At 42.4% G+C, this 25898-nt stretch overlaps 1 protein-coding gene across 1 annotated transcript; it reads left to right on the top strand.

Moving 5' to 3' along the window:
* Positions 1–4865: 4865 nt before the first annotated feature.
* PGK1 (phosphoglycerate kinase 1) lies at positions 4866–25152 on the top strand. The gene is made up of 11 exons (XM_004280442.4): positions 4866–5048; positions 11300–11350; positions 13950–14105; positions 14220–14364; positions 17419–17522; positions 18164–18283; positions 21260–21374; positions 21627–21806; positions 23738–23915; positions 24194–24292; positions 24664–25152. The coding sequence occupies exons 1-11, from the start codon at positions 4984–4986 to the stop codon at positions 24702–24704; spliced, it is 1254 nt and encodes a 417-aa protein (XP_004280490.1). The 5' UTR covers positions 4866–4983; the 3' UTR covers positions 24705–25152.
* The last annotated feature ends 746 nt before the right edge of the window (positions 25153–25898 follow it).

Genomic DNA, 25898 nt, shown 5'->3' on the forward strand with positions numbered 1-25898 from the left:
CCCCTGAGAAGGGGGCATGACCTTAGGCAAGGCAGCTCCCTTCAACACAGGACAATTTCTGAGGAGGTACTCAGTGTGAGCAGTCAGCAACCAATATTCCCAGCAGCTAGAAATGAGTGCCTTAGTTCTGAAGAGGGGGTTCTGAGTGAAATGTCACATCGCCATTACACTTGGTTAACCATAAAATCTCCTTAATTAGTACATATATTTCCCAACTACTATGAATAAAATTTAGTTGAATTTATAACAACAAAAGTGTTCTAAGGGCTCGGAACTGTATTGGCAGGTGAGTCAATGAGGGAGGGGCTACTCAGAAAAAAGTGGTGGTTTTGATATATAATGTCAAGGGTGGGTGAAGGGGATAGAATTTGGTGGATGAGAGCTCTTTCATGCCTTTAAATAGCATGCAAAATATCATGCGGGGCCAGGCTAACACATTAAATCCCCAAAGTCAAACATATATTTCAGTAAAATATAATAGAATAAGAGCAAAAGCAGGTTGAACTTTATTTTTTTCTGACAATTTAATTCCACTGCTGTTTTCGAATTTTTTTTAATGAATTAATTTATTTTTGGCTGCATTGGGTCTTCATTGCTGCGTGCGGGCTTTCTCTAGTTGTGGTGAGTGGGGGCTACTCTTCGTTGCAGTGCACAGGCTTCTCATTGCGGTGGCTTCTCTTGTTGTGGAGCAGGGGCTCTAGGTGCGCGGGCTCAGTAGTTGTGGCTCACGGGCTCTAGAGCACAGGCTCAGTAGTTGTAGTGCACGGGCTTAGTTCCTCCGCGGCATGTGGGATCTTCCCAGACCAGGGATCGAACCCGTGTCCCCTGCATTGGCGGGCGGATTCTCAACCACTGTGCCACCAGGGAAGCCCCTGAATTTTTAAAATATTTATTTATTTATTTTGACTGCACATGGTCTTAGTTGTGGCATGCAGGATCTTTAGTTATGGCATGCAGACTTCTTTAGTTGTGGCATGCGAACTCTTAGTTGCAGCATGCATGCGGGATCTAGTTCCCCGACCAGGGATTGAACCCAGGCCCCCTGCATTGGGAGTGCAGAGTCTTACCCACAGGACAACCAGGGAAGTCCCAGGATGAACTTTAATAGGGGGAAAAAATCTAAAGTCCTCTCTCTAAGTTTAGAAATTACTTGTAAAAATGATGCAAAGGGTTGCCATGTCCTAAAAGCAGTTCATGTGAAAAATATCTGAGAGGTTTAATTTACCACAGCTTTAGCTCTATGGCATGACTGAGAAAAATGATAATGCAACCTTAAGTTGAGTTAATAGAAGTCTACGTTATTGTAAATAACAGTTCTAGTGTACCCTGTGCTAACCAGACCTCATCTGCGCCCAGTTAAAGGCAAAGTTTTTTATAACACACATGTAGAAAAGTGCATGAATCACAACTACACAGCTCAATGAATTTTCACAAGGTTAACATACCCATATAACTGGTAGAGTGACCAACTGTTCCAACTTCCCTAGGGGTGTCCCGGTTTTAGCACTGGAAGACTTGCATCTTGGGAAACTCCTCTGTTCTGGACAAACTAGATGGTTGTTACCCTAACCCATCCAGATTAAGACATAGAACATTATCAGCACCCTAGAAGCCCTCATATGGATCGTCAGTCACTACCCACTCTTCTTCCCCAAAGGAAACCACTATCCTGACTTCTAACACCATAGATTATTTTGAGGTGCTCTATTTTAATATGAGTACTACAAACTAAAGAGCAGAGGTTAAAACCTCATAGCTCATGGGCTGAATCTAGCTGATAGATGTTGTTTGAGTTATGCAATATTGGCCTGTAGAGCTTTTTCTTTTTTTCCACTTATTTTATTTGGGGGCCAGTGCTATGAGTTTTAATACAGGTATAGATTCATGCAACCCCTATCACACTCAGAATACAGAATAGTTCAATTGCCACAAAAATCTTCCTCACGCATCTCCTTTCTAGTCACATATTCCACCGGCTCCTAGTCCTTGGCAACCAATGATCTGATCTCCATGCCTCTAGCTTTGCCTTTTCCAGACTGTCATACATTTGGAATCTTATACACCATGAAACTCATGAGTGTGCCTTATTTCATTCAGCATGATACCCTTGAGGTTCATGCAAGTTGTTGCTTGTATTAATAGTTCATTCCTTTGTATTGCTGAACAGTATTTCATTGTATGAACATACTTCAGTTTGCTCATCCATCCAAGGACTTCTGCATTGTTTTCAATTCTGAGCAATTATGAATTGTGCTGCTATAAACATGTATGTACAGGTTTTTGTGTGAACATAAACCTTCATTTCTCTAGGGTGAATACCTGGGTGGGGGAATTGCTGGGTCATATGCTAGGTATAGGTTTAATTTTATAGGAAACTGCCAAGCTGTTTTCCAGAGTGGCTGTACCATTTTGCACTTCTATCAGCAATGTAAGAGAGTTCCAGTGCAGAGTTCTGCATCCTTGTTAACACTTGGTATTATTATTTTTATATTTATTTTAGCCATCTTAATTGATATAAAGTTGCATCTCATTGTGGGTTTCTTTTTTAAATGTTAATTTAATTTAATTTATTTACTTTTGGCCGCGTTGGGTCTTGGTTGCTGTGCACGGACTTTCTTCTAGTTGCGGCGAGCGGGGGCTGCTCTTCGGTGCGGTGCGCGGGCTTCTCATTACGGTGGCTTGTCTCGTGGAGCACGGGCTCTAGGCACACGGGCTTCAGTAGTTGTGGTGTGCAGGCTCAGTAGTTGTGGCATGTGGGCTCTAGAGTGCAGGCTTAGTAGTTGTGGCACATGGGCTTAGTTGCTCCATGGCATGTGGGATCTTCCCGGACCAGGGCTCGAACCCGTGTCTGCTGTATTGGCAGGTGGATTCTTAACAACTGCGCCACCAGGGAAGCCCCTCATAGTGGTTTTTTAAATTTTTATTTATTATTTATTTTTTAAACATCTTTATTGGAGTATAATTGCTTTACAATGGTGTGTTAGTTTCTGCTTTATAACAAAGTGAATCAGTTATACATATACATCCTCATAGTGGTTTTAATTTGCATTTCCCTAATATCAAATGGTATTAAACATTTTATCATGTGCTTATTTGTCACCTGTATATTCTCTTTAGGGAAGTGTCTAAGTCCTGTGACCATTTTTTAAAAATTGAGTTTGTTTTCTTACCATTGAGTTTTGAGAGTTCTTTATATATCATGAATACAAGGTAACAGTGACTGCAACAAATGGCTTCTCATAGCTCTTAGGATAAAAATCACATCTTTATCATGGTTATAAGCCCACAGGATCTGGTCTCTCCTTACCTTGCCTCACCAGTATAATTTTAGAACTCTCTTCCTTCCACTCTATTTTCCAGCAACACTGGACTTTTTATATTGTCTCAGGCACTTTCCCATTTTAGGAACTTTTCATCTCTGATGCTGCTTCAGATCTGTAGTAGATAAAGTTTTCTGATATTTTTGAGCTTCCAGGTTCTCATCTGTAAAATAGAGATAATAAGAGTACCTACTTCAAAGCTTTTGTGAGTCGTAAATGAGTCATGTATGTTCAGTCCTTAGCACAGTGTCTGGCATACAGCAAGCGCTCAATAATTGGGAAGTATTATTAAATTCAGTGTGTCAGATTGTATGCTTGTTTTGCTTTCTTTGCTGACAACCTTGGTTGCTATTCTATCTTATCCAAAAGGAATTGCTTCCCACTACCACAGTAACCCAGGTGGAGTGAAATAAGCGCTAAATATATGCAGAGCTGATCACCGGGAGGCCAGAAGGCCCATCTGGGCCTCAAATGCAGACTCAGTTGGAAGTAACTCCATGGAGATTTCCCAAATATACACTGACAGGATTAAAAGACACCAATGCTTATCTCATAACTTTGAACTTGTGTCTCAATACCAATGCACTATGAATTAATATTTCCTACATCTTACCTGGACCTTGAGTGCCATGTGGGAAATTTTTGTTTCTGACTCAAATTACTTCATTCCAGCCAACTCTGTAAGCATGTTGGACCCGAGTGCCTAGTTCTGAGCAATGGTTGTCTGTACTATACTATAGTTAAGTAAGTGTATGGACTCTACATCTTAACTGCCTAGGTTTGAATCCACCATTTACAAGATCTGAAACCCTAAGCAAGTCACTAAACCTCTTTGTAGATGAGTTAATTCATCTGTAAAATGAGGATTGCGAGTTTTGTGAGCAACGTTAGTTAATATATGAAAAATGCTCTAAGCATTTGCCATTAGCTTCATGTCGTAACCAAACAATTACATTGTACTTATTACAAAAAAGGTGAGGGGGGGGGGAACAGGGGGAACCAGGGCCTTTCCCAACTTCTGAGAGGTCTCAATTCTTAAAGGCCCCTTAGCAGTCTTACGGAGAATTCCATTTGGGGGAGCCAGGAAAACAGAAATTTTCCAAAAGGAGCTGCCATTTGCATCTATCCTGATACGGCTGCCGGCAATTCCATGGGGTGCGTGCGGCGTGGCGCTTTTCCCCAGGCTGTCGTGGGTTTGCGTGGCGCTGCAGCTGCTCTGGGCGCGGCCGCAGGGACCGAGACGGCGGCCTTGGGCCTCAGACTCTCCACGTCTGCCCCTCGGCGCCAAGCTCTCCCTTTTCCTCCACCTGCCGGCCCGGCGGCACAGCCGCCCGCCTCTGGTCACGAAGGTTCTCAGCGGCTCGCTGCGTGCCGGACGTGACAGATGGCAGCAGCACGTCCCACCAGCGCCCTCGCAGACTGACAGCGCCTTGGAGCAATAGCAGCGCGCAGGCGCCTTCGGGCCGCGTCCTATAGCTGCCCGAGTGGCCGGCGAGCAGGGTGCGGCGGCCGGAAAGGGGCGGGGAGAGGTTGTAGGCGGGGCGATCGAGCCCGCTAGGCGCTCGGCATTTTCCACGCGTTCCGAGCGCGAGTCGGCTGCAGTCTCGCCGCTGTCGCTTAACAGTCTCTTCCCCCGGCCTCTCGCTGCCGCTGAATTGCCAAGATGTCGCTCTCTAACAAGCTGACTCTGGACAAGATGGACGTGAAGGGGAAGCGGGTCATCATGAGGTAATCCTCGGGACTCTGCCGCAGCCTCTTCGGCCGGGGCCGACTTGCTTTCCCTCTTGCCCAAAGTGAACTTTAGTTCTCGTCTCGGCCCCATGGGTCCTAGCCCTGCAGGACTGGGCTGCCCACCACTGTGGCTGAAGCTTTGCCCGGATTTAACGGTTTCTAACCTCATTTTCCCTAACCCAAAAAGTGAGCCGAAGTTGCCCTTTGCAGGGTTGGATCCACCCAGGAAGGGCTCAGATTGCAGGGATCCATTTTGCTCTCTTCTCTTATTTCTGAAAGGCAGTTCTATCCCCTCCGGTTCCCAGTTGGCGAGGTGCGATGTGATGCTTAGCCTGCAGATCCCTAGACCCCCAGGGAAGGGACCTTGAAAGGCCATTTGGTTAGTTTCCCTTCCCCCACCACCGTAGACCGTCCCAGACAAATCAGAAACGGCCCTGCACAAAAGGACATCTTTCCCAGAGAATGTTGATTTCATTGTTCAGGAGTAGAACCCACTAAAGCGTTGGGGGTGGGAGGGAGAGGTGGGGTGGGCGCACCGAAGGAGGCCCTGCAGGGCTTATGTAACAGGCCGCTGCCGCTCTACGTGTCTTTGGACTACAGGCCATGGGTTTTGCACCAGGTTTATGCCACATACTGGGTAATGCTAGAGCAGGGTGTGGCTGCTCATTCTTGCTGTTCTCTAACCTCACCCCCACAGGTGGCTAGAGAAGCAGGATATTAGAAGTGGGGAAGGCTCCCCATGCGCTTTGGGGTCTTTTACTCCAAACATGTGGATTCCTGGTCACTTACCAACATGGCTTTTCCCTTGTTTGCCAGAGTTAACTAGTATAATGTGTGGAGCTTTTACATTTATCCTTTTCGTAACATGTACATTCGTGCATGCCAGGAGCTAAGTGCAGGAATTCAGTTAGGTATGTAACTGATGGACTTGACCTTGACAGGATCCAAGGGTGGCGCTTTTGTGGGGGCCATAAGGCCATAAGGCCATAAGGGCTTGAACTGATAGCGTTGTGTAGTCTTGTCCTTTTAGGGAAGTGGTTGATTGATGGGCAGGCATGTGCATGATGTGATCCAGCCCCTTTCCCAATTTGGGCTGGTTCAAGAGAGGGCAACTTTTGGATATTAATGGATGCAGAAAGCAGTAGGGGATCCCCCTTTACCTAAGGCTTAAACGAAGGTAGGCACCGTGAATTAGTGAACTGTATGGACACCCTAAAAGTTCATGTAGCTTTCCCCTTCCCTCTTATTTCATTATGGCCACTATTAGTTTGCAATTGGCCTTCTCTGCCCTGCTATGGAAATAATTAGAAGAACTCAATGGCTTATGGCCATGAAGAACACCTGGTGTCCCCCTTTTGCTAAATCACCTAGTCCTTTGCAATCTGGACAAAGTAGGAATCATAGCCATCCTAGTATTAGATAAGGGCCCTATCTACCCCTCAGATGCTCTTAAGGAAGGGGGATAGACCCTATGAAAAACAGGACAAGTGGATATTGGCATGCAACTAGATCTTAGATTTTAGTGATTTCCTCCCATCTCCACTGTGCTCAAGGCTGACCTTTCCAGATGCAGGCACCAGCTGAAAGACAAGAGGTGGGGCATCATCTTGGCTACCTTCCTACAATTGCAGTCTTGGGCTTTATCTCCTCTCTTCCCAGGGAAACTGGCTTGAGGAATTATCTGGGCTGGCTGGGAGTGAGACTAGAGGAGGTGCTTATCTTTTCTCCCTATGGACCTAATATGAAATATGTTTCTGCCCAAGGGCTCAAAGTTTCATTTAATACAGATTAACCCTGAGCCTTGAAATGATTGACTAGTCCTGTTTTGCTGATGGAAAATGACCTGTCCAAGGTCACTGAACTAGCAAGTTGGTGGTAGAGCCAGGACTAGAATTTGGGTCTCCTTGGTTACCAACAAGATTCTCTAAATTCTTGGACATAGTGAATAGGGACAGGTTAAAATAGACCTTTGTCCGTTGAAGGTTGCAGTCAATAATTTTTCCCTGTAATCTGGATAGAACTTATTTGGCCTGAGAACAGGAAGTTGCTTTTTTCTCAGATTATTAATGTAGCTCTAGAACAGAGGCAGCCATGCCTCATCAGCTCAAATTTCTTTTTGTCTCAATTGCCTTTATGTGGTGCTTGCTGGCAGTGCTCCGGAAGTGGGGCCTCCGGAGTAGTGGCTGCTTCACTTGCCTCCTCTCTTTATCTTGCAAAAGGGAGCTGTGATGTTTGTAGAGTCTTCGGGCCCCTGCTTTGAATGCCAAGGGAAATTGACTGATTTGTTGAGGGAACTTCAGATAGCCAGAAATCTCTGGCTAATTACCAGGTTCTACCTCAGTTTTTTAGGACTCCATTTGACTTTATAGCCCTTTGAGTAAATTTCCTGTTTAATTTTGCAATGTCATTTCCTTTTTTCTTCTCATAGGTTGCCAGTCTTACTCCTTTGCCGACTTGTGAAGTGCTTCCCTTTTGCTTGCTCTCCCCCACCTTTCTCCCTCCCCCTATTTTTTTAAACCTCACTGTTTTTTCCCTAACCTGTTGTAACTTGTTAAGCAACAGCCTTGGTGTAGTGGAAGAAGAAACGGAGGAAAAACTGAGAGCAAGGGAGGAAAAAAAAGTCTCTAAGGGAGCCGTAATACCCCAATTTTCTAGTCAGGGGCAGTAAAGCGAGGGTGGGAATGGTTCCTCTGAGAGCTTTTAATGGAACTGGGCCTGGACTCCTGCGATTTCAGGTGATAGAGTCTTGATATCTTTATTACAACTAAATTAATATTTTTAAGATTCATTTTGAAATAATTATGTACATTCACAGGAGGTTGCAAAGATAGTATAGAGAGGTCCTGTGTTCACCCAGTTTCCCTCATTGGATACATCTTACATAATTATAGTACAATATCAAGAGTAGGAAGGAAGTTGATATTGGAATAAAGTATATAATTCTTTGCTGTTTTATCACATGTGTAGATTTGTGTAACTCCCACCACAATCAAGATACAAAACTAGTTTTGTTTGAGCACTGCCAAGATCTCCCTCATGCTACTCCTTTAGAGTCGTGGCCCCTCTCCTTCCATTCCTAAACCCCTGGTAACTACTAATCTCTCCTCCATTTGTAAAATTTTGTTATTTCAAAAATGTTATATAAGTGGAATCACACAGTATATAACCCTTTGGGATGGCATTTTTTCACCCAGCATAATGCCCTCGAGATTTATCCGTGTTGTTGCATGTATCAATAGTTCATTCCTTGTATCGCTGAGTAGTAGTCTGTGGTATGGATGGTCCACAGTTTGAAGGACATCTGGGTTGTTTCCAGTTTGGGGTTATTTCAAATAAAGCTTCTGTGAATATTGAACGTTTGTGCACTAGTCTTGGTATGGACATATGCTGTCATTTCTTTTGGGTAAACATCTAGGAGTGGAATTGCTGGGTCATATGCTTAGCCTTTTGAGGAATTCCCAGACTGTTTTCCAAAGCAGCCGCATCATTTTACATTCCTACCAGCAGTATATGAGTGCTCAATGGCTCTGCATCCTCACTAGCGTTTGATGTCATTTTTTAAATTTCAGCCATTATGATTGGTGTGTAGTGATATCTGACTTTGTGCCTGAGGCTAAGCTCGGGATTGTTTAAGGGAAGTGGAAAAGGAAGGGGTGCAGATTTTACACAGAACAAGTGGAATGTGTAGGTCAGAGCAGTTTCAGTGGTGGAGTCCTTAGGAGAAGCTAAAAGCAGACCTGTTGTTGAGAGTCTAGGAGATGATGAGGGAAGATATTCCACAAACAATGAGAAGAGAGTACAAGTCCAATTCTCATCAGTAAGCTATGCCATGGCAGCGTGGATAGATGAGAGAGATTCTTGAATGTTTCCAAAGAGCTTCTCTGTCAGGGCTTGGGGGTAGGGAGCAGCACTGCAAAGGTGGCTTATGCTCAGCCCCTTGCCATTAGTCCTTTTGTTTATGTATTTATTTGGCTGTGCCGGGTCTTAGTTGCGGCATGCGAACTCTTAGTTGCGGCATGTGGGATCTAGTTCCCTGACCAGGGATGAACCCTAGCCCCCTGCATTGGGAGTGCGGAGTCTTAGCCACTGGACCACCAGGGAAGTCCCATAGCCCTTTTGAATGTGGGCCTTCTGGGAGGCTGCAGGGGGTGGGAGAAAATGACTCTTGGTAATGGGATACTCTGTCCTCTTTGGAATGCACTTTAAGGCTGGCAGGGGCCTCGTTCAGGATATTTAAAGAAGATGCTTAGAATCAGAATCGAGTAGCCTGAAATTAAGTAGACTGTATTTCTTTCTTTAGAGGCATACTGCCTTTATTTTTTTTAAGATTTTAATTAAAATGTTTGAATATAGAATTAGTCCTTCAACTCACCTTTGGAAAAGCTGTTCTTCAGTGAACTAGACTACAGACCTAGGGGACATAGGAAATTGGTGGTCTTCTTAGTAGATCTAGGATTTTGTAATTGTCTGCCAAGCCTCAGCCTTAGAGAGGAAGGCCTAGTGATGGAGCTTTGTGGTCAAACATGGCAGCAGTCTTTTTGACTAGGTCATACCTTCCCAGTAGTCCCTTAGTGCGTGTTCCTAGCTGTTTTTAGTAACGGTTGATCTGCCTTTTAGATCACAGAATCACGTTTTGGAGAAGCCTTAGCATGTATAATAATAGCTACCACTTTTTTTTTTTTTTTTTTTTTTGCGGTATGCGGGCCTCTCACTGCTGTGGCCTCTCCCGTTGCAGAGCACAGGCTCCGGATGCGCAGGCTCAGCGGCCATGGCTCACGGGCCCAGCCGCTCCGCGGCATGTGGGATCCTCCCGGACTGGGGCACGAACCCATGTCCCCCTTATCGGCAGGCAGACTCTCAACCACTGCGCCACCAGGGAAGCCCAATAGCTACCACTTTTATGGCACTTACTGTGTATCAGTTACTCTCCAAAGCACTTTCCAAATCGGTAACACATTTAATTCTCACAATAACTGTGAAGTAGATAGTAGTATCATCCCCATTCTAGAGATGAGAAAAAAATCACTTAAAAAGGATCTTGGCAGGCAAAACTTAGACCTTACAGATAGCTATCACACATCGTTGTTTTCAGTCAGATTGAAGTAGCCCAAGGTTCTAAGGAGTTCGCAAGAAGGGGGAAGGAATGATCAGTTCTTAAAAATGGTAAAGCAGCAATCTGTTGGGTAAGAAAGAAGACTGCAGTAAATTGCTACCCACACCCCCAACTCCCCCCCCACCCCCCACCCCCGGCCGTGTGCTGTGCCATGTGGCTTGTGGGATCCCGACCAGGGATTGAACCTGGCTCCCAGCAGTCCTAACCAGTGGATCCTAACCACTGGATCGCCAGGGAATTTCCTGCTTGTGCTATCTGGATCACTTCTTTTCTAATTGCCAGTTTGTCAGGTGGGCAGGGTCACATGTTCCATCCTCTCCTCTAAGGCTTTTATTTTCTTTAACTAAAAAAAAATTTATTGAAGTATAGTTGATTTACAATGTTGTGTTAGTTTCAGGTGTACAGCAAAGTGTCCTCTCAGGCTTTTAGAAAGAGGCTATCTTTTTGTTATTGTCTGTGTTTTGCTTGAAGGATACTGTTTGAACTTGGTCTTGAATACTGGGTTTCTTTCTGGTCCCGAGGTCCCAGCCTTTCTCCCAAAAGAATGATATTCTCTTGACATGTTTTATTGTTCCAATTAATTTTTTTCTTTTGAATAATGTTTGCTTCCTTAGAACCCAGAAATACTATCAAAGGAATCAAAATCCAGACGTGTTCCCTATAACCCTTCACTCCTCCAGCTGCCACTGTTATTAGATACTATCATGCTGGGCCCACATAGAAATCTTTTTAGATGGTACTGGCTTTAGCTTCCCTGGTCTTCAGGGCTAGTTCCTGTGATTTAAGTTGTTTTTTATTTTTTAAAATTTCTCTTTTAAAAAGTATGAGATACGTACCTAAAAGGGCACAAATCATAAGCTTCAAAGAGCGATCACTAAAGGAGCACATTTGTCACCCAGGTCAAGAAAGAGAACATTACCAGAACCCCTGAAGCTCCCTCTGGTGTCCTATCCCAGTCACTACTCCTACCCTCGTCCCCATGGCTAATCACCATCTTCTGATACTGCTGATTATTTTTAAGGTGACTTTTGAACTTCAACTTATTTAACTGGTTCACTAAAAGTCCCTCTCCTAATCTTTGGGGGAATGGAAAATTGATCATGGCTCTGAACCCAACACTTTGTTTCTTTTTCAGAGTGGACTTCAATGTTCCTATGAAGAACAACCAGATAACAAACAACCAGAGGTAATGTCCCTGCTAATCCTTGAGCTAGGTTTACGATGTACCTGGGTCTGAGTATATGGGATGAAATGGTTTTACTTCCTTATTGTAGAACTATGATAACTTAAGTCATGTGATCTTGGCTTTCAACAACCCACCATCTGGTTTGCCTTCTTATGAGAATTTAGAAATTGAAAAAAATCATTTTAAGAAAGCGATTTTTTTCTCCTCCCATTTTTTTTAAATTTGAAGAATTTGGTGTTATGCATTTTTAAAGAATATAAAGGTTTACGGTTACTTGGCTTCCCTTGCAAAATGAAGAACTGTGCATGTAGTTTTACCAGCCTCTATTCTAGCTGGCCCTGATAAAATCAGTTTTTGAGAATTTTGATTTAAGGGAAAAGACTACAGAAGTAGTATTTTCAGTTTAGGCTGCTCCAAATGTCTTGGCTGCTAGATTCAGAAGCAGAAATTTTAAGTGATAGTACTGCTCTTGCTTTTGACTAGATTGTAAAAGAAGGTTTTATTTTAAATTTTAAATGAAAGGTTTGAGCTGGAAAGGTACGTTCCAATGGTATAGACCAGCAGTGTCTAATAAAAATATAATATGAGCCACATGTAATTTAAGATTTTCTAGTGGCCACATTAAAAAAGTAAAAAGAAACAGGTGAACGTAATAATACATTTTATTTAATCCAGTAAGCCCCAAATAATCATTTCAGTATGTAATCAATTAAAAATTAATCAAAGGAACATTTAACTTTTTTGGTATTATTTGAGATCCAGCACATACCAATCTGGACTAGCCACATTTCTAGTATTCAGGAGACACCTGTGGCTAATGGCTACCATATTGTACAGTGCAGGTATAGACCCAGAACACTTTCAGATATTGGCCCCAGAATAGAGCTTGGCATTTTGCCAAGCACATCCCTGCTGCACCATAGTGGAAGGTCTTTGTACAAGGCACCTCTGACCCTTCTTGACTTTCATTATTTTCTGTAGCACACATAAAAGATTGGAAATATGCCTATCAAGGTATTTTATAAGTAAAAAACAGAGAAACAGGTCTGAGTAGATCTTTTCATTTTCAGAACTCCATGGAGTTGATTAACAAAATGAAGCATTAGAAATAATAGGACTTGGCCAATAATGGATAGCCCTGAAGATTAATTGGATTTCATTGGGCAAACGTTGTACCTGATGAAGGTTTCTTCTTTATTTGGTATAAATGAGTTTTTATATCTGCCAAGTAGCATAAGATAGTTTAGAAACATAACTTGGCTTTTTATTATTCCATTCTCTGCTGAAATGTCACCTTATCAGAGAGACTTTCCCTGGCCACCCTCTCTAAAATCCTCTTCACCACTATTCTCCAGTCATTCTTGTCTCTCTACCTTGCTTTATTTTCTTCATAGTTCTTACCACTTCTATGAGAGCAGAGACTATTTTATTTACTATTGTATTCTCAGAATCTGATATAGTAGCTGCCACAAAAGAAGCATCCAATAAATATTTTTTGAATAAATAAATGATTTTCTTTGTTATCGATTTTAATTTCTTAAAGACTGCCAAGAATGGAAAGTTAGTATTGGGTTTGTAACAAAAATTTGAAGTGTTTAAAGGAGGTTTAATAAATGTTAGGTTAAACTATAATTTAGTAAATGCAATGCATTATGTAAACCACATTCTATATAATGTATTTATTTTTACCTACATAAAAAAGTGACTTAGGATCTGTAACGGGTACAGAAAAGTTACATGTTTTTCAGTTTTCCCCAAATTTCTTGTAATGGTTTCAAGATTTGGGAATTTTATATTTCTTCCACAGTCAAACACTTAGGATGTTTCAGGGGTCCCTAAGACCACCCACATATTTGGTGATTCACTGGAAGGACTCACAGGACTCAGCATATAGTTCTCACTGCTAAAGTTTATTACAGTGAAAGGATGCATGACAGTATCAGCAAGGGGAAAAGACACAGGCAGAATTTGGAGAAATCCATGCATGGGCTTCCATGCTTTCTCCCTCTTATGATGGGACACACCAAGCGTGCTCCTTTCTCCAGCAGTGAAAAATGCAATAATTGTGTGCAATGTTTCTGTCCAGAGAAGCCCTTTAGAGACTCAGCTCCCAAGATTTTTACTGGCAGCTGATCACATAGGCACCCTCTGCCCAGCAACTACCAAAATTCCTCCTAGAGGGAAGCAAGTGTTGAGCGTAAATCACCTTGTTTGTACGGACAGTCTAGGAACTGTGAGCAGCCCTTGTCAGAGAACTGAGGGACCACTTCAAAAGCCAAGTTCCCAGATACCAGCCAAGGGCCAACCTTGCAAGCAGGTCCTTCTGAAGATAACAGCTTCAGTCCTGCTATATTAACTCTTTTCTGCACAAGGGGCAAAACATGATGAGATTGTATAATCCTAGGGGGGAGGGTTGACATCCTAATTAACTTATTCCTCTGCACATGGACCTGAGGACCATCGCTGAGTTGTTGACAGTAGATTTGAAGGAATTTGGAGAAGAAAGGGGGCTTTATGTTTTATGAGGCCATGAATAGAATAGTTACCACTAATTCTTAGGAGTAACCTTACTCTACCTGTTGTCTCTTTTTGGTTGCAGGATCAAGGCTGCCGTTCCAAGCATCAAATTCTGCTTGGACAATGGAGCCAAGTCAGTTGTTCTTATGAGCCACCTGGGCCGGCCTGATGGTGTCCCCATGCCTGACAAGTACTCCTTGCAGCCAGTTGCTGTAGAACTCAAATCTCTGCTGGGCAAGTACGTTTCAGGCTCTGGTGCTGGTGGACTCTGTGACAGATGTTGTCAAGCATGTTGTTATTGGTTCTTAACTTTCTGACTGCTCAAGTGTTTTCCATGTTGTGCTCTCCCCAGGGATGTTTTGTTCTTGAAGGACTGCGTGGGCCCAGAAGTGGAGAAAGCTTGTGCTGACCCAGCTGCTGGGTCTGTCATCTTGCTGGAGAACCTTCGCTTTCATGTGGAGGAAGAAGGGAAGGGAAAAGATGCTTCTGGGAACAAGGTAGGACCTGTGATTTTGACATTAGTGAGGGTGAGGAGGGCTGAGTGTATAAGAGACTGTGATTGAAGAGTAGAGGAAGCTTATGTTATTTTGACAGCTTTTTGTTGAAGTACAGCATACGATTAAAAATGCACAAATGCACAGCTTGATGAATTATCACAAAGTAAGCACACCTGTGTAATCACCACCTAGGTCAGAGAATAGGATATTGTCAGCATCCCAGAAGCCCTCCTCATCATGCTCAAGTGGTTTTGAAATACATTGGAAAAATACGTGAACACCATTTGGGTGTATGAGGATTTGGTGAACATGCTGCTTCTAATTGTCCCTTTGTTACACACCTGGTCTGTGATACATGAAGATTGTTTTTTCTAATAGTATGTGATAATATCCTATCAAAGGGGGAGGTTGTGATTGCCAAGTGCTGAGAGCAGACATTCACAGGTGGTTGTTGGCTGGGGGCATGGTGGTGAGTATCCATGATACACCAGGTGTTCCTCCAGGAGAGCCAGTTTTAGATTTTTTGTTTGTCAAGGCTGGAACTGTTTTTCTAAGCAACAGGCCCTGGTGTGTTATAGAAGGACAATCTGTATTTTTATTTGGAAGGGGAATTAACTTAAAGCTTGAGCTTGATACTTTTAACACACTAAATTAAATTTGATATCATTGGGATTTTCTTATAAAAGAATCATGTGAGCAGAAAAAGTACTTTCCTAAGTCAAGTGGAAAGGGACTATTTGGGACATTTGATTGTAGTTGGGTAAATGATGGTCATGATGATACTGCCTTGGGTTTAAGACATTTTTCTTAAGAAGTGTAAAGCATCTTTCTTTGAATTTCTTCTTAAGGAAGTACAGATATCATCATATTTTCAAAAAAAACCTAGGCCTCAGAAAGGCAGTCATTTGATTAAAGTTAGAGGTAGTGGTACTGTTGCTGGGCCTTATATAGAGCTCAGTCCATTAGATCAGCAAACTTTCTGTAAAGGGCCAGACAATAAATATTTTAGGCTTTGTGGACCATACGGTCAGCCACAACCTTATATGGTCTCTGTTGGAACTATTCAGCTCTGACATTGTTGTGCAAAAGCAACCATAGGGAAAAAAACCGAAAATTTTTTAAAAAGGCAACCACAGATAACCCACAAAATAGATTACTGTGAACGACAACCAGAATTCAAATATTAAATGATAAAGCTGGCTCTTTGAGGATGATTTAGAATTTGCCTATTGGTAGAAGGGAAGCTGAAAGCACCCTTTAAGTACTTTCCACTCTTAAGGTCTTTAGTATCTTGTGGAACAAGATGCTCTGAGGCTAGCGTCTCAAGCTCCTGTTGTACTTCTGACATTTCTTAAGGTCATTGCAGTGCCTGCTTTCAAGCAGTGCCTGCTTTCTTTTCTTAGCACTGCAGGTTCTGGTCTTGCCTTATCTTGCCTTTGGCATGGTCTTGCTAGAGTAGTATGAGTCAAATGCTGACCTAAAATTTGGTGCCCTTTTAGACTGAAACTCAACCAGCTATACGCTTGGGCTTAGAAATGGCAGGAGGCAACTGGCAAATTGAGGCAAAACCTTTTATTCAGGAAGTGATGAACCAACTATGCTAGTCTATGTCTTTTTTAGGTAGTTTACTTTACATTTAGTGTCCAGTGGCTTTTCATGCTTGAAATTTCAGGAGCCAGCCATAAGTTCAAAGTGGATAAAAACAAAGCGAGGGCATGAAATTTTTCCTTTATCCAGTGTGCCTGCATTGGTTTCTTAGGAGCATTCTCTTCCTTCTAGTTATTGGCAGATCAAAAATGAGAAATGGGTTCTTATTACTATTAATTTCTATAGTACCTTTTCCATGAAGAGCTTTCAGTTTGTCTCATTTTTCCTCAAACAATTCTTCTTAAATAGAGGGGTTATCTTCCCTTTTTAATAGATGGGAAGATTTCAGGGGCAGAGAACAACTTGACAAAGGTTACACAGTAAATTAGCGTCAGACCTGGTCCTAGAACCCAGGTCTCCTGCCATTTGGGCAGTGTTTTCATTACTACACACATCATCTTGCAGTCACCAGTGGCAGATTATATTCCATTGTAAAGAGATTATGGGGGCTCTACAGTCTTCAGTTTTAGCATTAGTGCCCCTGCATTCTTTGGTTCATTAGAGGAAAGCACCTGTTATCTGTGGCAGCCTCCTTCTCCTCAGTACATGGGAGAATGGGAGAATGGGAGTGGACAGTGACTGAAACAAACATCTGTTTTGTGCTCTTCCCTGCCATGTCCCTCTTATCTGGCTTCCTGTGCATCTTCACTTTATTTCCTACTGGAGACTCTGTTCATCCTGCTGCCCTGCTTTCTTTCCCCTATGGGAGCATGGTGGGTATTATCCCTGGATAGTGAGCCGACATTCAAAGCCATATGTTTTACTTCTAGTTTTTGTTCCTCTTTCTTTTTTGTAGAAGTGTATTGTTTTATCAGATGCCTAACTTCCAGGGAAAGCTATATGAATTACCTCCTTTTGCTATTATATAAAATGTTTCTGAGATCCTTTTCTGTTGTCATGTTTCCATCTGCCTTCTCTGTTCCAGCCTGCCCTTGTTGCTTTGATGAGGAATATGTATGAGGGCCTTTTTCCCTTTGCAGAAGGGTCTTGGTAGCCAGCAGCTTGACTCAAGTATAATCCTAAATTTTACAAGGAGAATATGTTAGAATGAGGAAATGAGTCAAGATAAGGAGAGAGAAGGATAATTTGAGTCTTGTCCTAGGAGCTGGAAAGAGGCCAGTGGGATGTGATTAGGGGTTAAGCTGTGGTTCAGGAATCTTAGGCTTGCAATTTGAGAGAAGGTGGAGGAGAGCAGAAACATGCAGAAATGACCCAAAAACCTGGAATATTAGGAAGAAAGAACAGATCCTGTTGCTAGTTTTAAAAACTGCTATCCTACCAACTCAGGGTCTTTAGAGGTGTTGAAGAGGACTCTTGGCATGAAATGCTTTTACAGTTGTCTTTGGAGCCATCAACATTTCCTGTGTTGTTGTTTTTCCTTTTTTTTTTGTTTGTTTTTCTCTGCAGGTTAAAGCTGAGCCAGCCAAAATAGAAGGCTTTCGAGCTTCGCTTTCTAAGCTAGGGGATGTCTATGTCAATGATGCTTTTGGCACTGCTCACCGAGCCCACAGGTACTAAAAGTTTTTTGCTCATTGTCAAACTGGGAGCATTATTTCTCTGTTTACTTGAGCAGCCCAAGCTCTGGCTTGCTTTTGGATATTTCTGTATTATATTATGATCTTTTTGGCTTCTATCTCTAATTGGAGCTACAAATTACACTGAGGTTCTTGTTGAGTATCTCCGATCTAAAGAGGAAATAAAAGCAAATGTTGAGAATTGTGGAGCTTTTTGTTGAGCTTCAGGAAGATGTTCCTCTGTCTCACTTTGGGATATTTCGTGGAGAGCTCTCCCTTTGTGAATGCTGTGGGAGTGGAATCTTAGGCTGTCAGTAGGAAGCAAACTGAGGAATCCTTTCCTGTTGTCATCACCTGGCTGATTATTTATTGTGGTTAAACCCTTGGCCTGAAGACTATTAATTGGGTATCTTAAATTCTACCTTAGGTCATTGCTTTTCACTTGTTCCCCTTGACCCTGCATTATTAGTCAAAAATCTTACCTTGTACCTAAGTGTTTTGTTGCAGTTTGGGCAGGAAAACCGTGGTGGCCTGGCATCTCAAAAGTGAAAGTATTTTCAGTGATAAGGAGATGGCCTCTAGAATTGGGAGAATTGCTAGGGATTGACCTAACATTTGAATGTCTCGTTCATTTCTAGCTCCATGGTGGGAGTAAATCTGCCAGAGAAGGCTGGAGGATTTTTGATGAAGAAGGAGCTGAACTACTTTGCCAAGGCCTTGGAGAGCCCAGAGCGACCCTTCCTGGCCATCCTGGGCGGGTATGGAGAACGCTTCAAGATCATGCTTTAAGTAGTGTTTTTGCCTGGTAGTAGGCCATAACTTGGGTGGTTTATTGTCAGATAGCACAATCAAACTGGGTGACTGAGGAGAATTTAATAAAGGGACTATCTAAAAAGGTGTGGGTAGGGTTTAGGGAAACCCAGAAGGGACAGTACAGTAATCTGGGGCAACAGTCATCACCATCCCTAGGCCTGAAGGGAAAAAGGAAAGGGATGGTTACCAAAATCCAGAGACAGTGGTTGCGTGGAGAGGTCTCTCTGATAGAAACCATAGCCTTTGGTCAAGGGATGTAGGGATAGTCATCTAGCAGGGAAGGAGCCAGGGAAATAGATACTCTGATCTCCTTTTAATGTCCTGCTGATGTACCCCCTCCTACCCACAATGGGCTGCAACCTAGCTGGACGTCAGAGGGCAAGGGAACTCCTTGATGCAGTCCACTCAGGTCAGCCTCCTGGGACAGAGAACAGGGCTGGAAAGGATAGAAAATGGCTCTGGAGGGAAGAATCGGAAAGATCCACCATTGCTCATCTAACGATTTTTGAAGCATTTCAGCCTCTCAGATATGAAAACCTCCTCATATGTGTTTAATATATCATTTGGAACTCATTTCTCCAGCTCACATACCTTTTTATATTTTCTCCTGTGGGGAAAGGTACCCTGTGAATAGTGATATTCTACTGGCTTAGTTAAAAATACAAATTTCAGAAGTGCAACTCAAGAGGCTAGGAGGATACATTTTAGGTGACAGAGACCTGGGACTGCTTGGATAAGATCTTGTCACTTGGCATGGCTATCTAGATGGCAGCCTCTTTATGGCTAGATGCTCCTGACCCTCTTATGAGCGGGGCTTTTTTTTTTCCATGGGAATGAACACACTCAGCATTTCCCTATGAATGCTGACTCGAGTTGGGTGTCAATTTCAGATAGCATAGTTGCTCTCCAGGTTCATGAGCCCAGTTTCAGGGTCCTAAAAATAGTTAAGGTGGGTATAGGTTGTTATCTGTGTCCTGGAATCATTGCCCCTCTTGTGCACTGGTTTATAAAGGTCAGACTCTGATCTTTGCTTCTCTGGAGATTAGGAGTTGGGCTTTGTTCTCCAACCTTCTGTAGATCTGGAATATGGAAGTGAGTGCCACCTAGGGGTTATGATTAGGTTTTGGACTCTGCCTAAAATAGCTATTTTGGGGAAGTTGACATGGAGGTTTTTTTTTGCCACCTTTCTTGCAATGTAGTCTCCTTAGAACATTAACAATTTAGGGGAAGATTTTACATTTTATTAAAAAACGTTGTGTTGGGAATTCCCTGGTGGTCCAGTGGTTAGGACTCAGTGCTTTCACTGCCGAGGGCCCTGGTTCAATCCCTGGTTGGGGAACTAAGAACCCACAAGCCGCACGGTGCAGAAAAAACCCCATTATTATGGAAACGCTCAAACATTACAGAAGTTGAAAGAATAGTATAATTAAACCCCCAGGTACCTCTCACCCTGCTCTAATAATTATTGGCATTTTTGCCAATCCTGTTTCATCTGTCCTTTAATCCTTTTTTTTGTCAGGAGTATTTGAAAGCAAGCCTTAGGCATCATATAATTTCATTTCTCATACTTCTGTATGCATCTCATAACTGATGAGATTTCTTTTAAATAACCACCGTGTGTTATACCTAACAAAATTTAACAATTTTATTACTATCATCTAATACCCAGTCTGTATTCAGAAATTCTCCGTCATTTCAGAAATGCCTTTTTACAGTCAGTTTGTTTGAATAAGGATCCAGATGAAGTCCATGCATTGAATTTGCTTGTTAGGTATATTTTATTCTATAATAGTTCCCTCTTCATTATTATTTTCATTCCATTGATTTGTTGAAGAAGCAGGGCATTTGATCTGTAGAACATCCCACATTCTTTAGAAGACATTGAGTCTCGTTTCTCCCTCTTTCTCTGTCTCTCTCTCTCTTTCTGTGTGTGTCTGTTTCTGTATAAAACAGTTAATCCATTCTTACCCTTGGTGGTGACCAGTCTTTACAAGTGAGATATCTATAGTCTCTTTCCATCCATTCTCCCACATCGCTATTGTTTTGAACCTCCATTTCACAAATCCTAGCATAGGGCCTCTCACAGAGTAGGTATCATCTTGTTTATTGAATGAAGAGGTAGATAGGCCCAAGGTGATTGGTTCATTTAGGTGGGATTTAGATATATAAGAATATCTGTGGAAGGCAAGCTATTACTTATGTGAAGGATTTTAAAGGTTGTGCTTCAAGTGAATGTTTTTCTTTTGTTTAGATATTTTTTTTCTCTCGGAGGTGAAAGGTACATCTGTGTTTATTATCTTATTTCCCTCTACTAGAATATAAGCTCCAAAGGGGTAGGGATCTTCTCTTTTGCCCAGTGATGTTTCTCAGAGACCTAGAACCTTGTCACAGAGTGAGTGCTCAATCAGTGTGTTGAATCAAATGGTCCAGTAGAATAACGAATGCCATAAAGCAAATGTTCCAGCAGCTGAGCATGGACCTAAGAGTGTGAATATCTATTTTTGCTCAGTATATATTCATTTCGTATATAATCTGGTTCCTGCTCTAGGATTAGGACAGTTGTCAGGGAGCTCAGGGATTCCACAATTAGCAATCTTTCTCAGGTACAATTAGCAATCTTGACCCTTTGATTTTTGGGGGGAGAGAAGGGGCAAAATAGATCTATTTGGAACTTGTGATTTCTTTAGATGATTGTAAGTCTTCTAAGCCCTTCTTCGCCAAGAGCTACACCTTAAAAGGATTTATTAGTAATGGATTGGCTTTTCTGGTTGGAGAAACGTAGGGCAAAGTTAGCCAATACTTTTGTCACTCTGTGGGACATTTCTCTGTTCCTGTCTCTTAATATCAAAACTCAGGCTTTATGTAATATCAGTTCCTTAGTCCATTGTTCTTTGGGTGATGATTCTTGCTTTCCCTTCCAGAGCTAAAGTTGCAGACAAGATCCAGCTGATCAGTAATATGCTAGACAAAGTCAATGAAATGATTATTGGTGGTGGAATGGCCTTTACCTTCCTTAAGGTGCTCAACAACATGGAGGTAGGAAACCAATGCCAAGTGGATGTGAAATAGCTCTCCATGAGAAATAGCCAGTTATGTAAATTTAAAAAGGAAATTAGCTTCTGACATGAGCCCTACAAACTCCCATTTTTATTTATTTTGCAAGTTGTTTTTCTTTCGTCTTTGAATTATTCCTTTGTATTGTGTTGTATTTTGTTCCTGTCTGCTTTGTGAGGTAATCACATTCTTAGTATAGAGGCTGATCTTCATCATCTTGACTTTCCTGTGTAGATTGGCACTTCTCTGTTTGACGAAGAGGGATCCAAGATCGTCAAAGACCTGATATCCAAAGCTGAGAAGAATGGCGTGAAGATTACCTTGCCTGTTGACTTTGTCACTGCCGATAAGTTTGATGAGAATGCCAAGACTGGCCAAGCCACTGTGGCCTCTGGCATACCTGCTGGCTGGATGGTGAGTCACTTGGGTGGTTGGTAGTATGAGTGAACAAATACATTTTGGTATCATTCATTCAACCAACCAATGGGAATTTTAAAAGAAGGGCTACAAATGTTGAGTGAGACTCTCCTTCGGGGAAAATCGATGGGGAAAAGCAGTGGTATCAGATTGCTGCTAAGACTTTTCATTAGTAATGTGGGGGCAAAATTGTTTTTTCTTTCTTCATCTATTTAATGTTTATTAAGTACTTGACTGTGTGCTGGGGATGATGCTATGTACTTTCATGGTTTGGGCTGTTCTGGATTATGTTGCTGCCTAGAAACCTGTATAAGAAATTTTTCTTATATGAAAACATTAAGATAGTACAAGTATAATTATTGCAAGCAGGGAAAAATTTATGTGTGTATTAAAGACTTATTTAGCTGATTGTAATGTTCTCCATATTTTATCATTCTAATAGCTGTACAAAATTGTCAATGGTGACATACTAGTTTGCTTATCGCTTTCCTTTTTTTTTTAGAATTATTTAAGCTTTCATATTTCTTTTTTCTTTTAAGATTTATTTTTTAAATTTATTTTTGGCTGCATCGGGTCTTAGTTGCAGCATGTGGCATCTTTCGTTGCAGCGCGTGGGCTTCTCTCTAGTTGTGGTGCTTGGGCTCCAGGGCGTGTGGGCTCTGTAGTTGTGACACGTGGGTTCTGTAGTTGTGGCACGTGGGTTCCAGAGCGTGTGGTCTCTGTAGTTTGCGGCACGCAGGCTGTAGTTGAGGCGTGCGAGCTCAGTAGTTGTGGCACATGGGCTTAGTTGCCCCGTGGCATGTGGATCTTAGTTCCCTGACCAGGGATTGAACCCGCATCCCCTGTATTGTAAGGCGGATTCTTTACCACTGGATCACCAGGGAAGTCCCATCACTTTCCTTTTGATAGGCATGTGGGTTTTATTTAGTTCAGTGTTTCTCAAAGTGTAGTCTCAAGAACAGCATCATCGGACTTGCCTGCTGGCACAGTGGTTAAGATTCCGCCTGCCAGTGTAGGGGACGTGGGTTCGATCCCTGGTCCGGGAAGATTCCACATGCTGTGGAGCAACTAACCCTGTGCACCACAACTACTGAGCCTGCGTTCTAGAGCCTGGGAGCTACAACTACTGAGCCCACCAGCCTACAGCCCGTGCTCCACAACAAGAGAAGCCACTGCAATGAGAAAAGCCTGCACACCACAACGAAAAGTAGCCCCCACTGGTGGCAACTAGAGAAAGCCTGCGTGCAGCAACGAAGAACCAAAGCAGCCAAAAATAAATTAAAAAGAGAATAGCAGCATCAGCATCATTTTGAAACTCATTAAAAAATGCAGATTCCTGCCCCCTGCCCCCCGACCTGCTGAAGCAGAAACTCTGGGGGTAAGGCCCAGAAATTTGTGCTCGAACAAGCCATCCTGGTGATTCTGATGCACAACAAGATTTGAGAACCACTGATCTAGTTTAGTGTTTTTCAACCTCGGCACTATTGACATCTTGGGTAGTTTTAGTTGTGGAGGGCTGTTGTTGCCTTATAGGATGTTTAAGGCATCTTTGGCCACTAGATGCCAGAAGCAACCTCCTACCATCTCCAAATCATGACAATCAAAAATGTCTTGAGACATTGCCATATGTTCCCTAGGGAGGGATGGAATTGACCCTAGTTGAAAACCACTTATCTAGTTACACACAATCATAAAATAGTGTGGCTAAGAATGTTTTTATCAAATAACTTTTGAGGTTTTCCCTTAGACTTGATCTTCCATAAAGGATATGAACAGGTTTATAATTTTAAAGAATGAGGGGTATCTTTTGGTTCTAGAAGACACTCTGGTGTTCAGCCTTGAGTTCTGGTCTTGGTGGAGGTATGGTATTTGCTCCTCTAAGTAGCTTTTATTGGTAGCTCATCCTCTCTTTTAACTCTGCCCCTTAGGGCTTGGACTGTGGTCCTGAGAGCAGCAAGAAGTATGCTGAGGCTGTTGCTCGGGCTAAGCAGATTGTGTGGAATGGACCTGTGGGTGTATTTGAATGGGAAGCTTTTGCCCGAGGAACCAAAGCCCTCATGGATGAGGTGGTGAAAGCCACTTCCAGGGGCTGCATCACCATCATAGGTAAGGGGTCCTGTACAAAGCTATTGCCAATGTGAGCTGGCAGAATTCTGATCAGAGGAAAGTAGAGGGGAAATGGTTAACTTTTCCTAGGTTCCTTGGTGCCAGGTGAATCTTGAGAGCTAAATGGGTATATAATTCATGGAGGAACCTCTAAATGAGATGGACTTGGGGGGTTATCGGCTACCTTTTGGGCTTGAGAGCACATTGCCTTATAATTTTGGTGCCAATCTTTTTTCTTTTCTCTCCTTTCCCCTTTTTACTTGGCTTTCATTCAACAGGTGGTGGAGACACTGCTACTTGCTGTGCCAAATGGAACACAGAGGATAAAGTCAGCCATGTAAGCACCGGAGGTGGTGCCAGTTTAGAGCTCCTGGAAGGTGAGGTTCTTTAATGTTTTTCTGACTTATTTGGGGGAAGGATGGGGTTTATGCAGTGAGAGGTGAATAGAATGGAGTGGAGACGGTAGATAGTGTCATTAGCAGTCATTAGCTGGGCAGTACAAATGGAGGAGTTTCAAATAAAGCTCCTGGCTTCCATTTGAGGTGGGGAGGGCTACATGGGAAGACTTATTCTCAAAGAGGTTATGCTCTAGTAGACCTGGGACCCAAAATATAAAAGTTACCTAGCTCCAGGCCATATACCCTAGAGAAGAGTTGATATGTTATTGGGCGGATAGAAGGGGACAGATCTGGCTTAGTGGATCCTATAGTAATGCTGACTGTGTGTGTGTGTGTTCTCTCAAAAACAGGTAAAGTCCTTCCTGGGGTGGAGGCTCTCAGCAGTGTTTAGTACTTTCCTGCCTTTTGGTTCCTGTGCATAGCCCCTAAGTCAACTTAGTGCTTTCTGCATCTCCACTTGGCATTAGCTAATATCTTCCTCTATGTCAAGATTCAGCTAGTGGCCAAGAGATGTAGCGCCAGGAACCCTTAAACAGTTGTATGGCATCTCAGCTCACCTTTACTGCACCCTGGCTTTGCCTACATTCTTCAAGATCCCATTTGAATTTCTTAGAGACTAAACCGTTGTCCATTCTAGAGTGCATATATTTGTATTATGCCTGTTAAAAGAAAGTGAGCTGTGTTAGCTTAGTTCTCTTTATGAAGTAGCTTATTCTGATTAGCTTTGTCATAGTTTCACCACTCAGCATGGAAACAAAATGAAATTCCAGTTGTTGGTAAGGAGGGAGATGAAGTTGGTGATCTATTAAATAAATAATAAAAATATCCATTGAAACTGGGATTTTTTTCCTGTCATATTTTGTTAGGGTGAGAACAGAATCTTGAGGAAGGGATCAGATATCTACGTCCATGTTTCTAAGTAACATGCTTAAACTGTTAACTTCTTGATTTCATACATGGGAAGATTTAGCTCTCTTATAGCCTTTGTTCCATATGTATGTCCCCTTTTTAATTCTCCCAGTATAGTTTTGTCATAATTTTAGATTTGATCAATAGAGTCTACATTGTGATTATAAATATTATTCACAGCTGAGCTATGTCATGATTATATTTACTTATGTATCTTTTAATTTTCTTTGGAGTTAAAAATAGTTTTAAAAATTAGTTTCTTTTTTTCTATGTATCTATCACTGATTCATTCCCAACATATTCAAACATATGGGACAGTAGGTTCATTTTTATTAGAGATGTCCCTCCTGCAGTCCTCTGTGTTCCTGTTCCAGTTTGTACTGGCTGCCCCCTATGTTGGCTGTACAGCTGTTGCCCTGGGGTTTCCTGTTTCCAGAGGAAATCTCTGTGGGGTAACTCTTGGGGATTCCTTTAACCTCCTGTGTTGAACCTTCCCTTTCCTGGATCTGTTTTCCCCTTCTTTCTTGGTTTACTTCTCCTTTTTGTGAAATACAAGACTCCATCCACTAGCTTTCTGAGAAATTGAGGGCGTAGGAGGCAAAATTTTTTGTATGTCTGAAGATATCTTTATTCAACTCTTATATTTGCCTGTTTGGTTATATGTAGAATTTCAGCC

Source organism: Orcinus orca, chromosome X, assembly GCF_937001465.1.
Source record: "Orcinus orca chromosome X, mOrcOrc1.1, whole genome shotgun sequence".
In the NCBI taxonomy this organism is placed as follows: Eukaryota; Metazoa; Chordata; class Mammalia; order Artiodactyla; family Delphinidae; genus Orcinus; species Orcinus orca.